This window comes from Ixodes scapularis, unplaced genomic scaffold, assembly GCF_016920785.2.
Source record: "Ixodes scapularis isolate PalLabHiFi unplaced genomic scaffold, ASM1692078v2 PGA_scaffold0__279_contigs__length_252992795, whole genome shotgun sequence".
NCBI lineage: Eukaryota > Metazoa > Arthropoda > Arachnida > Ixodida > Ixodidae > Ixodes > Ixodes scapularis.
The window spans coordinates 65129510-65149995 of record NW_024609835.1 but is presented as its reverse complement, the minus strand read 5'-3'; the positions used below and the strand labels follow the sequence as shown (position 1 = coordinate 65149995).

At 45.6% G+C, this 20486-nt stretch overlaps 1 protein-coding gene across 2 annotated transcripts in view; it reads left to right on the top strand.

The window, feature by feature from the left end:
• The first annotated feature begins 216 nt into the window (after nt 1-216).
• LOC8026212 (atlastin-3) overlaps nt 217-20486 on the top strand; it is a 159835-nt gene continuing 139565 nt past the window's right edge. Inside the window, exon 1 of one of the 2 annotated variants that reach the window (XM_040211141.3) lies at nt 217-1221. In XM_040211141.3, coding sequence (XP_040067075.1) covers nt 1007-1221 — 215 coding nt within the window. In that variant the 5' untranslated portion in view covers nt 217-1006. The remainder of the gene's footprint in view (nt 1222-20486) is intronic. The other variant, XM_040211140.2, reaches the window with a different exon arrangement.

Here is a 20486-nt window from a genome sequence, read left to right as displayed (position 1 = left end):
GATGGATGTAATGGCACGATGGATGTGTTGGCCCCAAGCCCCCGCGCGAGGGGCAGACCTGGCGAGAATAAATAAAAAAGAAAACGCCGGAGAGTCGCTATCAGTTAAGATATGCACAAAGAGCAGTCGCGCGCCGAAAACGCCGGAGAGTCGCTATCAGTTAAGATATGCACAAAGAGCAGTCGCGCGCCGCGAGGCGAGTCACGGCCGCCGTCCGTGGCCGCTTATCTAGCCAGCGGTAGAGTGCCTTCATACACACGCGCGCCTTTGCTTGAGTGGTGACATCTCAGCCATTTTTCCGCTCAATTGTTTTTCATGCCTTTTGAAGTGCGCGTAATCCGGTGTCACTCAGCTCGAGCGCGTAGCTTTAGCTAATGCATAGACGCCATTTTACCGCCCGAGTCATGCACCGAGTGCGCGAGAGCGTCACGCGCTGGCACATTTAGTGCAACAATGGATGTCTTCACCCTGAGACAGACAGACATGCAGGCACCCTAGCCAGCGGAAAATGGACGCGCCCGGGGTAGGTGGTGTGGCTTATACCGCAGATGGGCCACGTCCATAATCATTTCCAGGGGTGCGCCAGCGGCACATTAACCCAAAGGGCGAGGGAAGACACGCCCTCTTCGAGGAATGCGGCCTTGCCTCCGTATCTGGGATGACGTCACCATAACGCTCCCACGGCCACACGGCCTGCGTGTGCTAGGCCTAGATAGGGAGACGGGAAACACGTGTTTCTCATACGCAGACGCAGACGACGTTGCGAAGGAGCAGACGACGCTCAGATAGGGGGTCGCGATCAGCCAATCAGGGCTCGGCGTTCTGATGTCACCACTACCCCTTGCGCAAGAAGCAGACGAACACCATTATTTAACGGCGGAGGCCTACTGCGAGCTTTCAGATTGGAAAGTAAAGCCCCGGAGCTCAGACGAGCGAGTGACTTGCTGCCTAGACAACCGATAAAGGCTCTAGACTCGAGCGCGCGGTTAAATAGGAGAACGAAACAATGCCTGGTGTGGACACCGCAGCCGATGGCAAACGACTGGTCGGTAAACCAGTCACCGTGATTGCAGTTAATAAGCAAGGCAAGCTCATTCTAAATTCTGAGGCGCTTCGAAGTGTTTTGCTCCAGAAGGACGTTCGGAACCTCCCCGTGGTCGTGCTCTCGGTGGCCGGAGCCTTTAGGACTGGCAAGTCTTCCATACTCAACGTGTTACTCAGGTGAGTGCTCGGGTTTTGTCTCTTTAAAAATTGCTCATTAACCTGCGTTCATTCTATTCTCACTTCGCTATGACCTTGTTGAAAAAAAATAGAATAGAGAATCAGGAAATATTATGTCATTGCTGCGGCAATGACCGAAAATCAACCACTTGTACGGTTTAAGCTAATCCTAAGCAGCTGATAGTCACCAGAAGCTTTATGTTAATTTCTTTTCTTTTATGTCTTTAGCATGGATTATAGTCAGGGGTCGACGCTAACGCATACACGGCCGTGCTTCGAGGTGGCGACATGAGTTCTCGATTGCAACTCAGTGCGTTGCGTTCGCTATGCTAAACCTCTCTGTTAAACACGTCGAAGCATACATACTTTTGCTTGACGTCTTGTCGTCTTCGTTTTGGTTGAACACACTAAAGATAAATCTGTCCTTATCCAATGTCAGAACATGAACTTCGATGATGTTGCCTCTAGTCTCCACAACTTCAACTGTTACGTTGTCTTCAAAAACACGATCCCTTCAAGCTGGCATTTCTACCCTGTGAACAAATCGTGCGGGAACGCTTTTGTTTCCCTTTGTCAGGGGTCGACGCTACATACCAGTGTTGCGGAATGGGCACCCCCATTCCATTCCGATTCCATTCCGGGGAATTAGAGTTTGCGATAATTCAATTCCTTTCAACTCCTAGGAATGGGGACACTGGGCCCATTCCCACTCCTGGAATGGCTGAATCGTTCCATTCCATTCCTCTAATTCCAAAACGTAAAAATTCGCTGTTTCCAGCTACATTTTGTTGCCGGCATAAGCACCATAAAGCTGACATTATCAAACGCGTAGACAATTGCAACAAAATGCAAAATGCCCCCCCCCCCTCCCCCCCCCCCCAAAAAAAAAAAAAACAAACACTGATTTTACTAAGCGGAGCGCTGGTGGCGCAAAGTGTTTGTTTAAATTGTACTGCAATCATCGAGAAAGCCTCTTGATATGTCGATGCTTGTTTAAAACATCGTTCTTTAGACCACGTCGCTCACAACAAACAGCGAAACGTAAATCCACTAATTTTCTTTGGCAAACTTTTTTTTGCATTTGTCTTCTAGGACATACGCGGCCAGCGTGTTTGTTTGATAAGACCATAAAAATATCCAGTTCGTGCGTGGCGCAAAAATAAGCTATATTAAGTACTGTATTCTTCAAATACCTGCACAGCAATACGGTTAGTACGCTGCTGAAAGCGACTCCATGCACAGCGGCAAGAACACATTCTCTGACTAAGTGCAACCTCTACGGCGCGGCACGAGAGACCATGTCACGAAGCAGTCTTTCTGCAGGTCTAGTCAGTTCGGTCAAGCAACAAGAGCGGTGACGACAATCTACTTCACCTTACGATGGACCGCACCAGACAGCACGAGAGCCATCGAAACCAATCCAGTGCCTTCTGAGTGTCGCGAGACCCTGAGGCGCAGCAACGCGCCTTGCGTATAGTCCCGCTCACGGGGCTGGATTGCCTGGGGTGACTCGTAGCGTCCGCAGCGGTCCATCACAAGGTGAAGAAAAGTAGGCAGAGTCTAAAGTCGAAGGAAATGAGCGGGAATCTGCTTGTTTGCTTGTAACCCTAACCCACTTGAATGTAAAACATATAACACAGAAAACAAGCATCAGAACAAAGACCAAGTAAAAGGCGGATTTATACGTAAAAATGCAGAATAATAAAACAAGTGTCGGAGCGAAGTGCAAGAGAAGAGAGAAGTGAATATTGCTTTGTTTTAATGCCGAAGCAAACCCACTATTCGCACTTCAAAGAGGTGCGCGCGAATGAACGTGGAAGGCAGCAGGTTTGGCTGCCTGCTAAACAACGCTCCTTGAACTATACGAAAACAATAACTGATCATCGTTCGGCGGCGCGCGACTCAACGAGTTATCGGAGCTCTGCAAGTTATGAGTCGTCCCCCACTCTCAGATCTCAGTTTGTGCGTGCGTGTGTTCTCCACGCTTTCGTTTCTCTTGCTTGGTGCTTCGTTTCTTGTTTCGCTTGCTCTCGTGTAGCGCCATTAAAGGAGCGATGCAACAATTTTTGTACTGTGCACAAATACCGCTTAAAACGGATCCCTAACGTTAATGACCTATGAAACACGCGTTCGTTTTTCACCCCACGCAATAGAAGTCCCAGAAAAAAAATTTAAGAAAAACGAGCAGCGTTCACCCCCTCAACTCGCAGCCAGAACAAGCGGCCACGTGATCTGGAGCCGATTATATGCCGCCAGTGTTGATCATAGCCACGCGCTGGGGTTGGCAAAACGCAGGACACGCGCTGAGTTCCAGACATTGTTAAGGCTCGGCTGTTGTCGTCGTTGCAGCGATTGGACACGGGTCACAACCCGGATGCTTCTCGAGCTAGCAATTGTCACGAGCCCAAGTCGAGTGCCCACGCAAGGCTCGGGTCCAATCTATGAACCGCATTCAAATATCGTCACTTGGGTGTACTGCGATCCCCGAGTTACGTCATCAAATTTTGCAAAGGAGAGATTGAATGAAAATGATCGCTTTTGTCCTTGAAATTACACCGCAACAAAGGAGTTTCTTGGCCAATGGCGTTGCGTGTGAGTATCCTTGAGTCCCAGGTGTGCCAGTAAGCGCGTGTAAAGTGAAAAACATTCCAATTGAATATCGTTGCACAGCTCCTTTAAAGCCCGTCGCCTGCGCGAAAGGCGCCACCCCCCCCCCCTCCCTCCCCCCACTGCTCTTTGCTTTGACGCTTCTTTTTTGTATTGCATTTTTTGCGTATAAGTCTAGAGCTCCACGCGGGTTAGCTGTTTCCCGCCCGCTCATTTTATTTCTGAGCAACTGGCTCGCTGACTGGCTCAAATTCGCTGACCGTAAACAAAAAAAAAGAAAAAAGAAAAAAAGAGAAGAACGGGTCCATTCCATTCCATTCCGGGCAAAAGGCATCTAATTCCATTCCCATTCCATTCCCCTCAACGCTGCCGTCATTCCATTCCCATTCCATTCCGGGGTCGAAAAAATTCGGAATAATTCCGGAATCATTCCAACTCCGGAGTGGCAACTCCGCAACACTGCTACATACATGCGCTTACTCTCGGAGTCGAAATAGTTGCCTTGTACCGCATGTACACTAACGCTTGGATCCTACTTTGGACGGTCGGCAAAAATCGGTTGCTCAATGTATCGCGCTGGGATTTACTACAGAGATGCCCAAGGTGGTGTAGTCATCAATTGAAAGTATGAATGCATGAAACCTCCGAAGTTAAAACAAAAGAAAATAAAAACTTGTTTTGTGAACGAAAAAATTATTTGAAGTATTTTTCCCCACAATCATCCCAAATCGTTCTGGGCTATTATGGCCTTTATTACGACGGAAAAATTGATTAAATGAAAAGAAAATACAATTGGCTTACCTATTCTTCAATTAAAATTTGGCCCAAATAAGGGACACGGTGAAAGGAAATATATTTTGAGTGTGCGTGCAAAGTATATAAAAAATATAGCTTTTGAATCTTCGGGATTACTCGGGTGAGCCAATATTTCCCCAATTTTAGTGACAGCTTCCACCACATTCGTGCATTTCTGAATGACGTCGCATGCAAGCCATGTATTGTAGCGCGATACGCTAAGAACCTGATTTATAGCGACCGTTTAAAATGGGATGGAAGCGTCAGTGTTCACGCTGTAGAGTGTAAAGTTGTCGTCTCGAGTTATGTGGGAGCATGACACTAGAGTAACGCCTCTTTTCAAATATCACACTGCACATTCTGTGTCACCCAATCCTATCCGTGCCAGCAATACGTGTTTCGATTTAATATTATTATTTCTTGTGCTGAATATATGAATAAATTTAAACCCTCCAGAATGGTCAGAGCCGGTATTGCTGAGACGTTTTACGGTATCGTCGATTGTAGCATCGATGTATTAAAATTACTCAAAAAAAGAAGGTGAAAACTTTGATTCCCTGCCGCGGGCAAATTATCTTTGGTAATTTCTTCGCCACGTTCAATAGAAATAAATATTTAATGAGAAGAGAGCTCGAGACGGAAGTTATAATCTCTTTTTTTTTTTTTTTTTTGTGGCGCCATGTATTCTATCCTCAGTTTACTGCTGCAACTATCCGTACATTGAGAGTTTCCGTTATTTCAGAATGTTCAGGTTTAGAAACTTACTTACCCGTACCTCGACGATGGATGGATGGGTGGATGGTAATGGCGATACCCTTTGTAACGGGCGGCAGCTTGCGTCACCCAGCCTAACATTTCGTCACCATTTTTCTTAATTTGTATAAATTTTCTTATAACCAGAACCCCCTTCCCCTTTTAAAGTGTTCCATTGCTTATTTTATCTGTATTTTTCTTACCCTTCCCTAGATCTGTTCTACCAATTTTTCAATCTCCTCTTAGTTACCGCAATTCGTCCATCCATGTCTGTAAATCATCCCCCCCCCCCTCCCAGTGCCCCCTCCAAATCCGTAGTCATCCCCCCAAGAGGGTGGGACGAAGCCCCGTGCACCTTAAAATTACGTGTTTTATAGTTTTCCTTTCGTAGTTGCATATGTTGCATAAAGTGTTAATTTCCTGAAATTTAGCCCTATATGTTTTCCTTCTTAACACCCCCGTTCTAGCTTCAAACAGTAATGAGTTCCTCAATGAATTATCATACAACTGTTCCTTTTTTCTTTCTTGTTTTTGGGCCCTGTATATTGTTAAGGCTGATTTCCCCTGCTTTCTATCTTCCCACAATTTGTTCTCTGCTTCCTTTACTCCCTTTTTTACCGATATACTCTGATCAGCCCCATCTCGTTGAATGTATTTAGATCTCAGCTTTCGGGTTCGGTTTGTCCACTTAGTGTTTAGAGTTTTTATATATAAATACTTGTACACTTTTGCTGCCCACCGTATATCCTCAATTTCAGCTAGTCTTTCTTCAAACTTTACTTTACTGATCGGTGTCTACTCTTGAAAAATGCCCACCCATATCCCCCTGTACTCCCTCATTCGGTGTATTCCAATGTGCCCCCAATGCCAACCTACCCACACTCCTTTGCTGTATCTCTAAATTTACCTGGATTTCTGACCTCATACCAGTGTTGGACAAAATACTCGATAAATGTATTTAAGTTTAGTTTCCAGATACCTGCTTCATAAAGTATTTCAAATACTGCTAAGGTTACTTTCACTGTAGTGTATCTTGAGTAGAGTACAAATACTTAAAAATGTAATTCAAATAGTTTTGAAGATATTTCCGCATTGAGTAATTTGTATCGACGCCAGTGACAACGACAATTATACTGCTGCGCAAATCTGGGTTACGAGAATGGCTTATTAGCACGCAACAACAGAGAACGGGGAAAATTATCGTAGGGCCAGTTTATGCAGTAATATTGTCACGAATGGCAAATGATGAGGCGCTGAATAACTGAACAAACTAAAAGTTTAATGGGGCGAACTTGTGCCCAAAACAATATAGACAAAGGCTAGCGTCGCAGGCGTCGATGTCGGCGAAACAGCAGGATCGCCACTCGGAGCACCTTTTGTGCCCGCGCGTGTTTCTGGAACATTCGGCGTAGAAAGTTTGGCACGTAGGACATTTGTAACTCCATCAGACGACAAGGTTCTCGAACTTATGAGAATGTCAAGTTGGAAGAATAAATAAAAGAGGAGTCCGCTTCCTGGTGTCGAACCCCGAGCCTCCGCGCGAGAGCCAAGCGCGATAACCATTCAGCCACGCGCTCGCTTTTTTTTTTTTTTTTTATTCGGCCACGCGCTCTCTGGGCAACGCGCGTGGCAATATCACTGATAGATGTTACAATACATTTCTGCGACAACAAGAAAGGGGTCGCTTTAGCTATTGGGAAGGATATCAGACCGCGGCGCCTAAAACGGTTAACTGTAGAGCCAGATGGATGGGGACAACAAATACAATGGCTCAGCGCACGGCTGACTGAACCGAACGCGGCGTCAGCGTTTGGCTGGAGTTCGTGTTCTCCGGTCGCTTGAGTGGGAGGAAGGTCTCTTTTGTTACCACTCCGGCCTGCATGAACAGAGCAGCATGCAGGGTACCAAGCTCAGCACAAAAGCACAAATGGGTCAAGTTTGCATCCTCTGACTGAAGACGACTGCTTTCGGGAGAGATCCGGCACTTAACATCACTTCACTAATTGTTCGTATTTTTTCATTACACTCTGCCGCGCGCTTTTTTGAAAAAGATAATATGAACATGCCCACAACGCCTATGGGCATGTGCACAGGCCTTGTGTTGGGTAAACATCGAGGTGTAGGGGCGACAAACGGGTCAGAGCGCTTCGCCAATAGTGACAGCGCTGAATATAACGTTCTGCGGCATACCTTAGACGCATCGCTTAACTGCAATCCATATTTCCTATATGGCAAGTTCACTATAAGTGAACTTGGGACACGGATATGAGTGAATGGATAACAAAGAGAACCCACATAATAGCCACGGCAGTGGTCGCACCTTCTTCAAGTTGGTTGCGTTCAGAAAGGCACTGAACGTTGGGGGACACTTTGTTGGCACTTTGAGAAGTCGTCCAGCTCGCAGTTTGTTTTCTGTCCTGTTCTCTGCTTATCAATGTTCGCTTACAGACAGTGTTTGCGAGAGCAATAAGTGCCCGACTTACAACACAAAGAAAAGAAGAAAAAAAATCTCGACGTTTTGCACTAGCGGGATTAAATATACAAAAATCTAAACAAAATGTCTACTTTTTTGTGTGTCCACTTCTCATTTTCTTCCACTTGTTATTTTCTTGACACTCAAGTCTGCATTGTTGTCGTAGGTCGTTTCCCGGTCTGCGTTGCGCCTCAGGGTGGCATCTTTGCTTCCGTAAAATCACACCTTGTGTTGGACGATTTCTTGGTGGGAAACTCTGTAGAAACAAAAGACGCCTTTGGGAAGGTGAGGGGAGAACCTTCATGGTACGAACTTTGGGCTGAAATATGAGTCACAATTGGCGAAAAAAGCGATGTTTTCATGAGTTCAGTCAAAGTCACTGTAGCTAATTGGAGTTAGCAACAGGATTTGGTGGCTCGAACGACTGTTCACGTTTGCTCGTGCCACGCCCACGCCACTTCATACCGAAAAACTCGGAAAATGGCGGAATGTCAAAAATGTATTTAAGATAATGAGTAAAAGATACTCGGAATTGTAATTAAAATAGAGTATCAAATACTCTATATCAAAGGTATTTGCAAGATATCAAGATACTTCAAAAATTATTTAAGATACAGTATCTTGAGTAGAGTATTTAAGATAGGCACAAGTCTGCCTCATACACAATACCGTCGTGTGGTGCGTTTCTTCACTTCATCTTCGTCGTTTGAGCTGTTCTCACCATGTATAACGCTTACCAACTTGTTCAATTCGCTATCGCTACCTTAGGACATCAAGCTGCATAGGCAGCTCCCAATGGATATGTGAACTTGTGAATTATGCAGCAAATAAAATACAAACACTGTAATTAGGCATATTTTATAAATGAACTAGTTGTGGAACCATGTAGTACTGTTCTCCTTTTTGCTGGAATAGGACAAACCTTTTGAGTTTTTTTTTTAGTACATTGGCGATAAAGAGAAAGCAAGAAATCTGTTGCATCACATGGCTGACAACATATTTTCTCCGGGGCAACTGAGGTTTACAGAATATGTGGCTACAGGTAAATTGGCTCCAGCTGAAGAATCTACTTTATCCCGAATTTAAGGATCAACAATATCCTGAATATGACTACGACAAACGTGCACCCTTGAACCGATGAAAGTTGTGAATTTTTAAAGCAAGTTTTAGATCAGACATGGGATGCTTACATAGTGAATGTTTGAAGTAATTTTGAAATGTTTCTCATATATGTACAATTCTTGTTATGGGAAGTGGCAAGCATGACAAAACGATATGACAATACAGCAGCGTCCACAAAAACAAAGTGCAGAAGTGTGTAACTGGGCCGACGGTGCGGCAACGTCCGTGTCACATGCGGAGTCATTCTCGCGTGCGCGTTAGAAATTAACACATGACCTAAACAAATACCTTGACCAATTTCACAAATTATGTTCAGGAGTTTGACAAGTAAAAGAAAAAGGAATCAGTGTCTGCAGGATAGTTGATTACATACCTCGCCAGACGGTGCATCAGGGCTGTGATGTTCATGCAACGTGCAGATCTTCTAGCCTGTGCATCGGAGGTCAGAGTCATTAGTACACTTGATCTCACCAAGCAGCCAGCTTAATTTCACAATATATGCTTAGCAGTCTTACAAGAAAAAAAAAAGACAGGGTGCGCAGGATAGTTAATCTCTTACCTTGCAGACGGTGTCTCGAGACTTTGGTGGCGTCTGTGCAACATGGAGACCTTCTGGCCTGTGCGTCGGAGATTAGGGTCATGTGTAGACGTAATCTAACCAAGTACCCTATTGAAAATTCCATCAAGGTACGTAATTTGGGACACTGACTGCCAGTCAGCAGCCCTGGTGGAACGTGGCCTGATGGTCCATCAGATGACGTCTGACTGCCACTGATGGAATGTCCCAAATTACGTATGTGGTGGTCTTTGATGGAACATACTGTGGTGGTCTTTGATGGAACGTATTGTGGTGGTCTTTGATGGAACATATTGTGGTGGTCTTTGATGGAACATATTTGATGGAAGGTGTGATTGTGATCACTGCTGAGCTGATAGGATAGGCTAACCAGATTGCAGCGTTGCCAGAGAAACTATTAATACTTTCGACTGCCACAGGATCACTGCAAGTTAACTTCAAGGAGAACAGCCAATAAAATGACAGGTAAAATGCAAAATCAAACCTGTTGTATCTTTATCAGGTCACAGAAAACGCCTGCCTTGAGCGATGCTCGATCTGAAAAGGTAAAACAAACAGCAGAGTTAGAATAAATTAAGTTAAAGCAACTGGTTACTGCATTGGTGGAACTGACAAATGGTGATCTGGAGCTCTTGTAGCAGGCAAAAACTGGTTTTGGGGCAGACATTCTCACTTTTGGAGCAAACATTTTACCAATGTTATTGCGTCATTTCCAATGCAGAAGTTCAAAAATGCTATAACTTGGAATCTAATGCCGGTGCTGAGGGTTTCTCAGCAATGGTGACAGCTGCTCATATTGAATTCGAACAAGGGAATAAGTGTGTACCCGTCCTTATTTCTTGTTTTTTTCTTTCACTTTTGAAATTTGTGTTTTTTAGGAAACAGGGACATTCCTTCACAAACGGGCCCACGTGCACCCAAAGTATGTTTCAGAGAAACGCCCTCGATGTCTGAACCTTTCGGGACGACCGTATACTTTAATTTACAAAACGTATGCGACTCAGCTGAAGCTAGAGAGCAAGCATGCATGCTACGACAGGCAGCCCTGGCTTCCACGGATGAACGCGAGCAGCAGACATATCTGAACTACGCTCGCGGATGCTTTTTGTCTGCACTCTTCATGAAACAATAATAATGAGCTGCGACAAAGCGGTAATGCCAATAGCCCATCTGTAAAAATATTTGCCCTCTTTTACGGAGAAATTCTCTGGCACCTATGCTGCCGGAAAGGTCATCCGTAATTCTAATAACGGAAAAATCCTTTTAAACACATACACAATCCGTAAATAAAAGGACATTCCGCAAGACAGATTATGAAAAGTGCTCTGCTATCTGTAACGCTATTCAAGAGCTGTCCGTAAAACAACGGACTGGAATATGCATTCCGTAAAACCTATTACGGAAATCGCTCTAGTATCCGTAAAAGTGCTTAAAAGTTGTCGGTAAAAGGGCAAACAGAGTAGGCTTTCCGTAACTTATACTAGGAAAGCACTCTTGAGTATCCGTAATCCTATGTGGAGCACAAGTTTGTCTGCTTCTTGCACAGGGGTTGCGGTGATGTCAGAAGGCCGAGCTCTTATTGGCTGATTGAACAAAAAAAAATAGGGGGTAGACCTCATGGTGTCTAGCATTGTGGTCTACCCACTATACCCTTCCAATCAAAGACAATGAGAGCTCGTCACCGTTCTGACATCACCGTAATGTCTGTGCAAGAAGGAGACGACTTGCTCTCCGCATAGGGCGGTGTCAATAGATAGGTGGGCTGTAAAATGAGCTGGAAGAATCAATGCCTTCATTTAGCAAGCTGAACTTATCAAAGGTTTTCTTTTTGTGACACAGATTCCCATGAAAACTTTTAAGGTGCAACTTTAGTCTGTGAAAAATAGAACTACATTATTTAAATTTGACAATGGGCACCAATGTATACAATCGAGAGCTGCCACAACCTGTTGTGGAAAGCAGGCAACACAGCTGAGCAATGCATCTGCAGCAAGTTTCCTCAATGTCAGTTGTTTCTTCTGTCAGTTCTGGCATTCAGACCAATGTGCAGAATTATAGAAGGTAGTGGGATTACAAAACATTATCTGCAGTCCGACTGACCACCGCAGTCATTGTATTTTTAAACAGCGATATAAAGCACCCTTAGACAACACCAAACGTCACTCTCACTCATCTGCGTCGGCACTCATGCTTGAAAATAAAGAGAATGCTGTTTTCACATTCCACAGAGACAGAGCTGTGCCTTTACGTGTTCACTGCTAAAATAGACCTTTGGTAAGAATATGAGCTCAATGCTTGTAGGTGCAGATTTCTCCAGTTCATTTAACAGCCAGTCCCTTAGTGATGCTGCCCTATACATAAAGTAATGTTCATTGTGACGCTGATACAACCAGGTTTTCTATAAAAAATGTTACAGAATTATAGTAACACCAGTTGGGGTCAAAACAATGTTACATGCGACGGACACTACTACAAAACTTGTCGGAAGTGACACCAGCTGGATCAGCGTTGTCTCCCTCTCAGAGTCGTGCTCGATCTGTAATAACTAACTTTTTACTTACCATGAAAATACACCAGCAAAGTTGACTCCGTAACTCGACTTGTTCAAATAGTTAAATCATAAAACGTTGCTCGACGTTTCGAGATGCTAACCGTATCTTCTGAAAAACAAGACATACACAAGACAGTCAGAATGCCAGTTAAGGCAAGTGAGAGTAGCTTAAATCGCAGTTGGCACTGGACATGCAAAGTAACCCTGCAGTGCAAGCATGGCTGCAGGAGGCTGCAAAAGATCAGCCAACTTGTGCCCTGAAAAACCTCTACAAAACTAGAATGAACCATGCAGTTCCATTTTGAAGTTAACTCATAATCTGCTAAAATATGCATTAGAAAAAGGCTTGATACATGTTCAAACTGGGGCTTTAGGGGAAACATGTTAGATGTGACTGATATTGCTACGACAGTTGTCGAAAAAGTGACATCAGCTACACCAGCGTTGCCTCCCCCTCAGGGACATGCTCAATCTGTAAGAACTCAGACTCGTGACTTACCATAAAAAAAAAAAAAAAAAGCGAAGTTGACTTTGTAATTTAACTGGTTCAAATGATTAAATCATCAAACATTGCTCGACGTCCTGAAATGCACATTGTATTTTCTGAAAAACAAGACACAAGATTGTCAGACTGTCAATTTAATCAGTTTTTTTATTTATTTAGGAGACACCAGCTGAACAACCCAAGCACACAAATGTAAGAAGGACGAGAGAGACGCATTCAACCGCTGGACTACCAACTGAAATTTAATGAAACACTTCATCTTCATCGACAGGCTAGGATCAATCATACCTAGCTTGCTTCACTTCTTCCTCTTTTTCCTCATTATTAAACTAAGGCATCCTCCTCGTCTGTCTACTTGTGGGCGGTACTTCCCCTCGCAAGAACGTTCTCTCTTCTCTGGTTAAGGTCACAGAGGGTGAACTAACACACATGTCCCCTTTCTCTTGCATGTTTAAAGCTTCTAAAACCTCGCGTGCAAACCGGTTTCGATGGTGCCCCATGACGGTAACTTCGTCTAGGTTCGCCTTGCACTTGCAGTCGCGGCAATGTAGGGCTAAGTGACCTGCTGCCGTCAAGGTCTTCAAGCTATTGGCATGTTACCGAGTCCTATCATTTATACACCGCCCGGTCTGGCCGATGTAACAGCGGCCGCATGTCAGGGGTATGTGGTATAATCAGGTTAGAGCAGCTTAAATAGCAGTTGGCACTGGACATGCTAAGTAATCATCCAGTGCAAGCATGGCTGCAGGTGGCTGGCAGACCGGCCGACTTGTGCTTTGAAAAACCTCTATAAAACAAAAAGAAAGAACCATGAGGCTTCACTTACTTCAAAGCTTAAAAGTTACTATTTAAAGGGGGTGCAACGATTTCTGGACTTCGGTCAAAAATTTGTGGAGGTTGCTCTCTGACACTTCTGAAGTAAAGAACAGGAAACCGATTTCGCCTGCGTGTCCTAGTTGTTGCGTAAAAAAAAAAAAAAGATAGCTATTGGCATTTCGGGCACCCCTCAACTCACTCCCAGTCTTCAGTATCACACCTGGTCGCACTCCTAGTGACGTCATTCGGAGTGCCGTGTAAATTCCCGTGTGCTATCTCGGAGGATGCTTCCTCTCCCTCTCTCTGCTGACATTAGCGGGCGTTATGCTGCATCTTGGAGCCGAGCGAGGGCACGCAATCTTCTAGCCGTAGTTCCTTCGGCTGCCACTTGCGGCTGCAGGTGGGGGAAAAAGCTTGGCTTTTGTTTTGAGATTATGCAGCGGAATCGCAACATTCTTAATGAAGGAGATGTTTTCTCTATCTTCCGGGACGTGATAAACAACGTAAAAATGACGAGATGCAAATTCTCTTAATCATAAAATCCTTGCACCTCCCCTCTAATAATAATACATTTAAATATCAAACGAATAATTATTTTGTGCGAGAGCAAGGGGCAAAAAAGTTGCAAGGAGATAATTTGTAAAGTGGCAGGATGCTAGTTGCTGTAATTAAACAGACGCAGACTCCTCATAACACGGGATATAAATACCATATCATGTCGGCCACACCTGCCTTGACACTGTAGCACTTGCACTGCGTGCATGCATCACCGGTTCACAGCAGCGTACCGCAGCAAATCATGTATTGGCTCTGGGAGCCCAAACATTTTACAGATCAACGATCTTTGGTTACAATTACAGGATGACTTCCCGTTTTAAATAAACGAGTTGAAATAAGTTTTATTTGCATACAGTTCCCAGACTTCTGTGTGGGCTTTTGTAAGTTGTTTCAGTTGCCTTTTTACGATGGTGTGTCCTGGAGCATTCTCAGATTGAAAATTCGTACAACTGCCGAACCGTCCTATCCGATGAAAGTATAAACAAAATATGACATCATTCGCTTCAATATTTGAAAGTTCTGAATACTCACAAAGCCCTTTGTTACGCTCCTCAAAAGATTGGCATCAGCCACATTAGAGTTGTCTTCCTCTTAGGTACAGGCTAGATGTGTAGGAATTCCAATTTGCACTTACCATAAAAAAACATACAGGTTCAAGGGATTTCTGTGGAGACTTCATTTGAAGCCCTTCAGCATCGCTAAAATCTTGCGCTGGGCCGTCGTTCGTTTCACTGCTCCCATTCTCTTCAACCCCTTCTCCAGGTTGATTTGGAAGATTGGTCTAGGAGGATATATTGCATCATCTAACATTAATGCCATGCCTGCTTCATGCATACTCAGCCTGGTGAAGGTGAAGCCATTTATTTTCTACTATCAAGTCAGACTACGGTAGTGTTGGAACATGTTAAACCTGGATGACTGCTGAATAAGCACACATTCTATAGACCGACACCCTGTTTATAAGCAAGCCCGCGTTTGCCCACACCAGGTGTGAGCACTGTGCATGCGCAAAAACCAAATTTGCGTAAAGTGAAGCGTCTGCGCTGTGCCGCCAGCAGCGCCAACGCAGCTGCGTGACGTCAGTGCCGCGTGCTGGTCTATACAAGATAACCATGCTTCCCTGCCTTGAAAGCAGTGGCGGATCCAAGGGGGGGGGGCGGTGGGGGCGATCGCCCCCCCCCCCCAAACGCCTCGCCAGGCAACCCCCCCCCCCCCCCCTTCCCCGGGGTTCTTCCTCAGCTCGAAGAAAAAACGTAGGCAATCGACGCGAGAAACAAAAGATTAAAACAGCTGTGGGTGGACGTGCCTGCTGGGCGCTTCGAAAGTGGGGTTTATCTCCGTCAAGGTCACAGTATGTCTTCCCGACAGGGACGGCGCTAGGAGTTTCGAAGCGGAGAGACAGTGGAGAGGCGCACCAAATATCAGGGTCCTCGACTGCAGGCACACTTCCAAACAAGGCCAGCACGTCGAGCACGGGGGGAAAATACCTTTCTCTCTCTCTCTTTGTCTCCCTCTCTTTCTTTAGGGGTTGTCTGCAAAAATTTTGTGCCCTGAAAGCTCCCAAACACAGACGCCAAGCAGCCTTCCTCAAGGGTAGCGGATTATCCTTCCTCTCTAGCGGCCGCCTTTTCGTCCCTTTTCGTTTGATGGTTTTTTCGTGGTTCTGGGCTTGTCTTTTGGCATGTCTTTTTTGGCTTGCTTTGAGATGCTGTCGCCCACGGGCTCACAAAAGGTATCTTATTGGCACGGTGTGCTCATTGCCAAGGGAAGTGCGGAGGGGACGTACCGGGAGGAGACGTTCTTGGGGGGGGGGGGGGGGATGAAACTTGTACAACCAGGTGACCAATTGTTTTTCTTCTCAACTGAGAGAGTAAGCAAATTCTCTGGGTACAGTGTAGTCTGGGTCTGAGCTTCTCCTGAAGACGCTCCGGACCTCCCCACGACCTTGCCTTAAACATAAGCCCGCTTTCGTCCTCGCCATCCCTCACTGGGGATCAGCGCCGCAGCGCGGAATACAGAAAGAAGCCGACGAGCGCCAGAAGGGGGAAATGTTTCCTGTAATGGGCTTCATAATGCCTGCGGTACGACTTCTCGTGGCGGGAAGCTAATAAAAGAAAGATAAACGGTACGAGCACTCTAAAGGCTGGAGGCTGCTTACACAGAGTCCTCAAGCCGACGCTGTAGGCATTTATTTGCATACAATGCCGTTTCAACTTAGGGTGGCGGGACATATTTTAGGAAAGGCGCCCGCTACCCCTTGTCTCCCCTTGGCGCCGTCTTTTCCAGTTAAACGCGGCTTCTGTGCATTGACGGCAGAGCTTTCGCGCGGCTTTGCAGGAGCGAATATGTGTGTGTCGAACGGACTTGGGGAAAACGAGCCATTTCAAAGATGCGAGTATACATAAATTAAATAGACAGTGCCTGTGCCCGTTCGAGTGAACACCGACTCCCAAACATCCATGCTGCAGTCGTGATCGGCCTCTAGCCCAGTTGAGATTCGCCGACCATACAACCGCCCTGCCCTATCATATCTCTGCACCTGTCCTCTCGACATTGACGAATGAGCTAACTACCCAGAAACAAGTAAGTGTTCCTTTGATACAGGAAATATCCAGACGAAGTGCAATTGAATATAATTTTGAAGGATCCATTGCTGGTTTAAGGTCTTTGTCTAAGTTCAAAAGTTATAGTTGCCAAACTGCAACATGCTTTCAAAAATATTCAACAATTATATGCTTTCGTTCTCTCAAGTTGCATCCAGAACACGTGAAAACACGAGTTTGGGTTGGCAATGCCGCATGTGCTGCGCTCTGGACATTCGAAATATACGACGAACAACCAACAAACTTGCATGGCAGCGTTCGTTTCGCTCGCTGCGTCAACAGTGTTTTGACGCCGCGAGCAGCGTTGAAGCCGCCGGGCCATTTTTGTCGCTTGTTTGCAACGTACTCGCTCCGCTGATTTAAGCCGCTCTTCCCGTTGCCGCAGCAGTTGAACACTAGCTCCAACCAGAATGTCTGCCAAGGCAATGTTTTTAAGCTGCCCTAAATCGACTGCTCACGTAGTGTCGGTCTGAAACCCATGTTTCAGAAAGGATAGTGTCACCACAATTTTTGAGATACTTACCTCTAGCGTGGTCACCCGAAAGGTTTTAATTCAAAGAGTTCATCCCCGACAGGTAAACCGATACAAAAGCTCTCAAGATCTATATTATGTTATCCGAGTTCAGTAAAAGCGATAACTCCACAAAAAATATAAACACTCCCCCCCCCCCCCCCCGCCGTTTTACACCGAGGAACCGCCCCCCCTGTAATGGAGGTCTGGATCCGCCCCTGCTTGAAAGTTACAGCCTAATGACAACCAGAGTTCCCACGTTATCAATTCATTATAAATATGTAGCAGCGTAATTCTTTGTAAAATTAGTATAGTTCAAATGTTTGTGTGAGTTGTGAAAAAGGGCGCTACGGCACGATAAATGATAGGGTAATATAAATTATGTCATTCCATGACACATCCTGTGGACTTGACGTATTTCAAGATTTTCTCACATTTGCATCAACTCGAGAGTGGCCAAGGCTTCCTTTGAATAGGTAAATTCAACACGTAAAAAGCTGCAAACAAGACGCATACCGCCTTCAAGAATGACATAGGCTCTTTAAACATTGGCCGATGCTCAGTGACAAGGAAGCAATTGTCGTTGAAGACGCCTCCTGAAAAAAATATGAGCTTGCATCTCAGACAATTTGAAACTGCAGGAACGGTGGCTATGTTCCTTACAAACAGTCTGACTGAGGAGCCAAGATTAATGCATACAATTTTGCAGTCCGTGGAACAGTGGTATTACGTGCCCTCCTGAGTGGCGCCGTGCAAGTATTGAGCGGAGGTATACTGCCTTAATATACACATAGAATATTATGAGCATAAAAATGAATATTAATACGATGGTCTTAGACCATCTGGTTGGGGGGAATCAGCGTACGGTGACACAAGTGCGTTCTGTGAAATGAGAAATTCATCGGCTGCATTATGACTGCTAAAAGCAACCAGTGAACATGAAATACGCAGTTTTGATACACCAATGGGAATCAGTTCATCGAACGACGTTTCCTCGACAGATCGTTTCATCGAAGGCTGAAATTAACCTTCTTTTTTCTTTCTTTTTTTTTGGGGGGGGGGGGGGGGGGGGGGGTAAGCTGCATGAGACTGTCGCCGCGAAGCGACCTGTACAGGTCGGTTAGGTGGGTTAACATTTTTGCAACGAGCAGCCACAGACTGTCTCCGCGAAGTGGTGTGAATGCGGGGGGAGGGGGGGTTTACGTGCACTTCAGTGATACACGAGTGGCGAAACGTCCCTGCAGCATGAAATTCGCGTAACGAGTGTCGATGAAACGTTCGTGTCGACGAAACGTGCCCATGAAAAGTTGTCCACGAAACGTACTGCCGCAAAACGAATTTCGACGAAACGATAGGGACCCCTCGGCGAAAGAAGGCTACAGGGCGCGCGAAAAACGATGCAAAACTCGTAAAGCACACTCACGTACTCAGACGATGCGTTGTCACGTGCTTTACTGCAACTCTTGCCAGCCAGCACGTGCGAATAGCCTCCCAATCACTACAAACGACGAACCGCGCGTCCCAGCGAGCTCGCGACATGACACAAGGTTCAAACGAGCACCCGACTTGAGCTTTCAACTCTGAGAAGAACGTCAAACACGAACTGAGATGGCGGCGACAGTCATTGAACCCGAAAGTTTCAATCGACGCAAATCCGTGGTTTCGTGTCTTTCGAGGAAATAAGTGTCAAAAATACGAACGTATATATGACAGTCCCCAATCAATGATAATAAAAAGAGCAGAACAAACTCACCGTTTTGATAACAACAAGGAAAGCTCGCACAGAAACCACCAAGCACCTCTACCCCTCGACAAAACAAGCGCGGCAGTAACGGCCATGGAGAATAGAAGAGTAGGAGAGGGCATGATGTCGGCCGCGTAGCCTCCACAAGCCATGCTCCCTTGACGCCTCGCCTCTTTCTCATTTTCCTCCTTACTCTCCTCACTCACCATGCCAACGTGACCACATCAGGTGACCGTAGCTAGCCTTCATCTTACTATAGGCTACTAGAATACACCACAGAGTAGCCTTCAATCTGATAAAACCTACCGGACGGAGCGCGCGCAAGCCTGCAAGGAGTCCTTCTACAATCAACCATCCATCTCACACGTGACAAGTCACGCGCACCAATCGCCAGAAAGATCTGCGGTCACGCTGGGCACAGAATCGTTTAAACTTTTTATGACTAGACTCCACCGATATTGCAACGTGCCCCCTCCTAGTACTTCTAACCTCCTTGGTAACGGCAGCAAAACGAGCGAGCGGAGATGGGTAGATGAAGAGATAGCGGCGTGTGAGTATACTAGACAAAAATCTCACCTCGTGCTTTTTAATTGAGCGGTAACTAGCGCCACATCGTTTCGGAACGTTTATCATTAGTTGTTTGACAGTGCAATAAATGATCTTTAAAATGTGAGAACCGTTGTCTATTAGTCTAAACCAAATAAAACAATTTTCAGCTTGTCGCAAACAATACTAGTTGTTTAAAAGAATCGTAACTTTAGATTTACGGACAAGTCAATCGTATTTCAGATTACGGATGCTTCTCCGTAGCTTTTAATGAGAAGCTCTACGTTTTTTTACGGAACGTTTTTACCGTGCACACCAGATAGAAAGATATAAACTTACTTGCCTAAACCTCTCGGACCGAGTCAAGAGCATTTCAGTATTGCAGCGAGAGGTTCCGACAATGAGTGCATCGCTCTAAAAAGTGCTTCGGCTCTATATGCAGTTAAACCAAGCAATCGTACATCAATCGCCGTACTTCAGTTCTACCCACCTGCCATGCAGAGTAGCTTCGCGTCGTAGAATCCTCCTTTCGTTGGAGCGTCTCCGGCCCAATAGTACACCTTGTCGTCTTCAACTACACCGCTAAAGTGTCTTACATCGTCGGAACTCACAACAGGCTGGGTCTTGTCGAGTAGAAATTCTACTAAAACATAAGACATTGTAGAGCCCGGGCAGGATCGACAGGTTGGAGCAAGCGGGCAAACAAAACGAGTCGAGAGCGATCGTTCATGGAAGCTCGGCGAAGAAGTTCGGCGTTTCGGCGGGCTTCTGATCAAGGTTGTAGGTCCGTTGCGTGTCATATCTCTAACCTCAGCGGTTTTAGGGGCTCACGTCCCGAAATCGTTTTCTCGTGCATAGATTATTTTTCGTATTCATAGATTTGACGAAATAGTGGTATCCGAACGAAATTTACGTCCTTTGACCGTACGTCTGTCTGCACGTCAAAGCTTTTTGACGTCAGAGACAGTCAATGTACAATCAGAATCGCCACCAAGAAATCTTAACGGCATTTCGCGGCGGCCGACTGCCTCCAGAAAACCATAAGAAAGCCGACAAGCGGGGTCTGACTGGAGTTTGACTGTCGGTCAGAGTAACTTGTTGGAC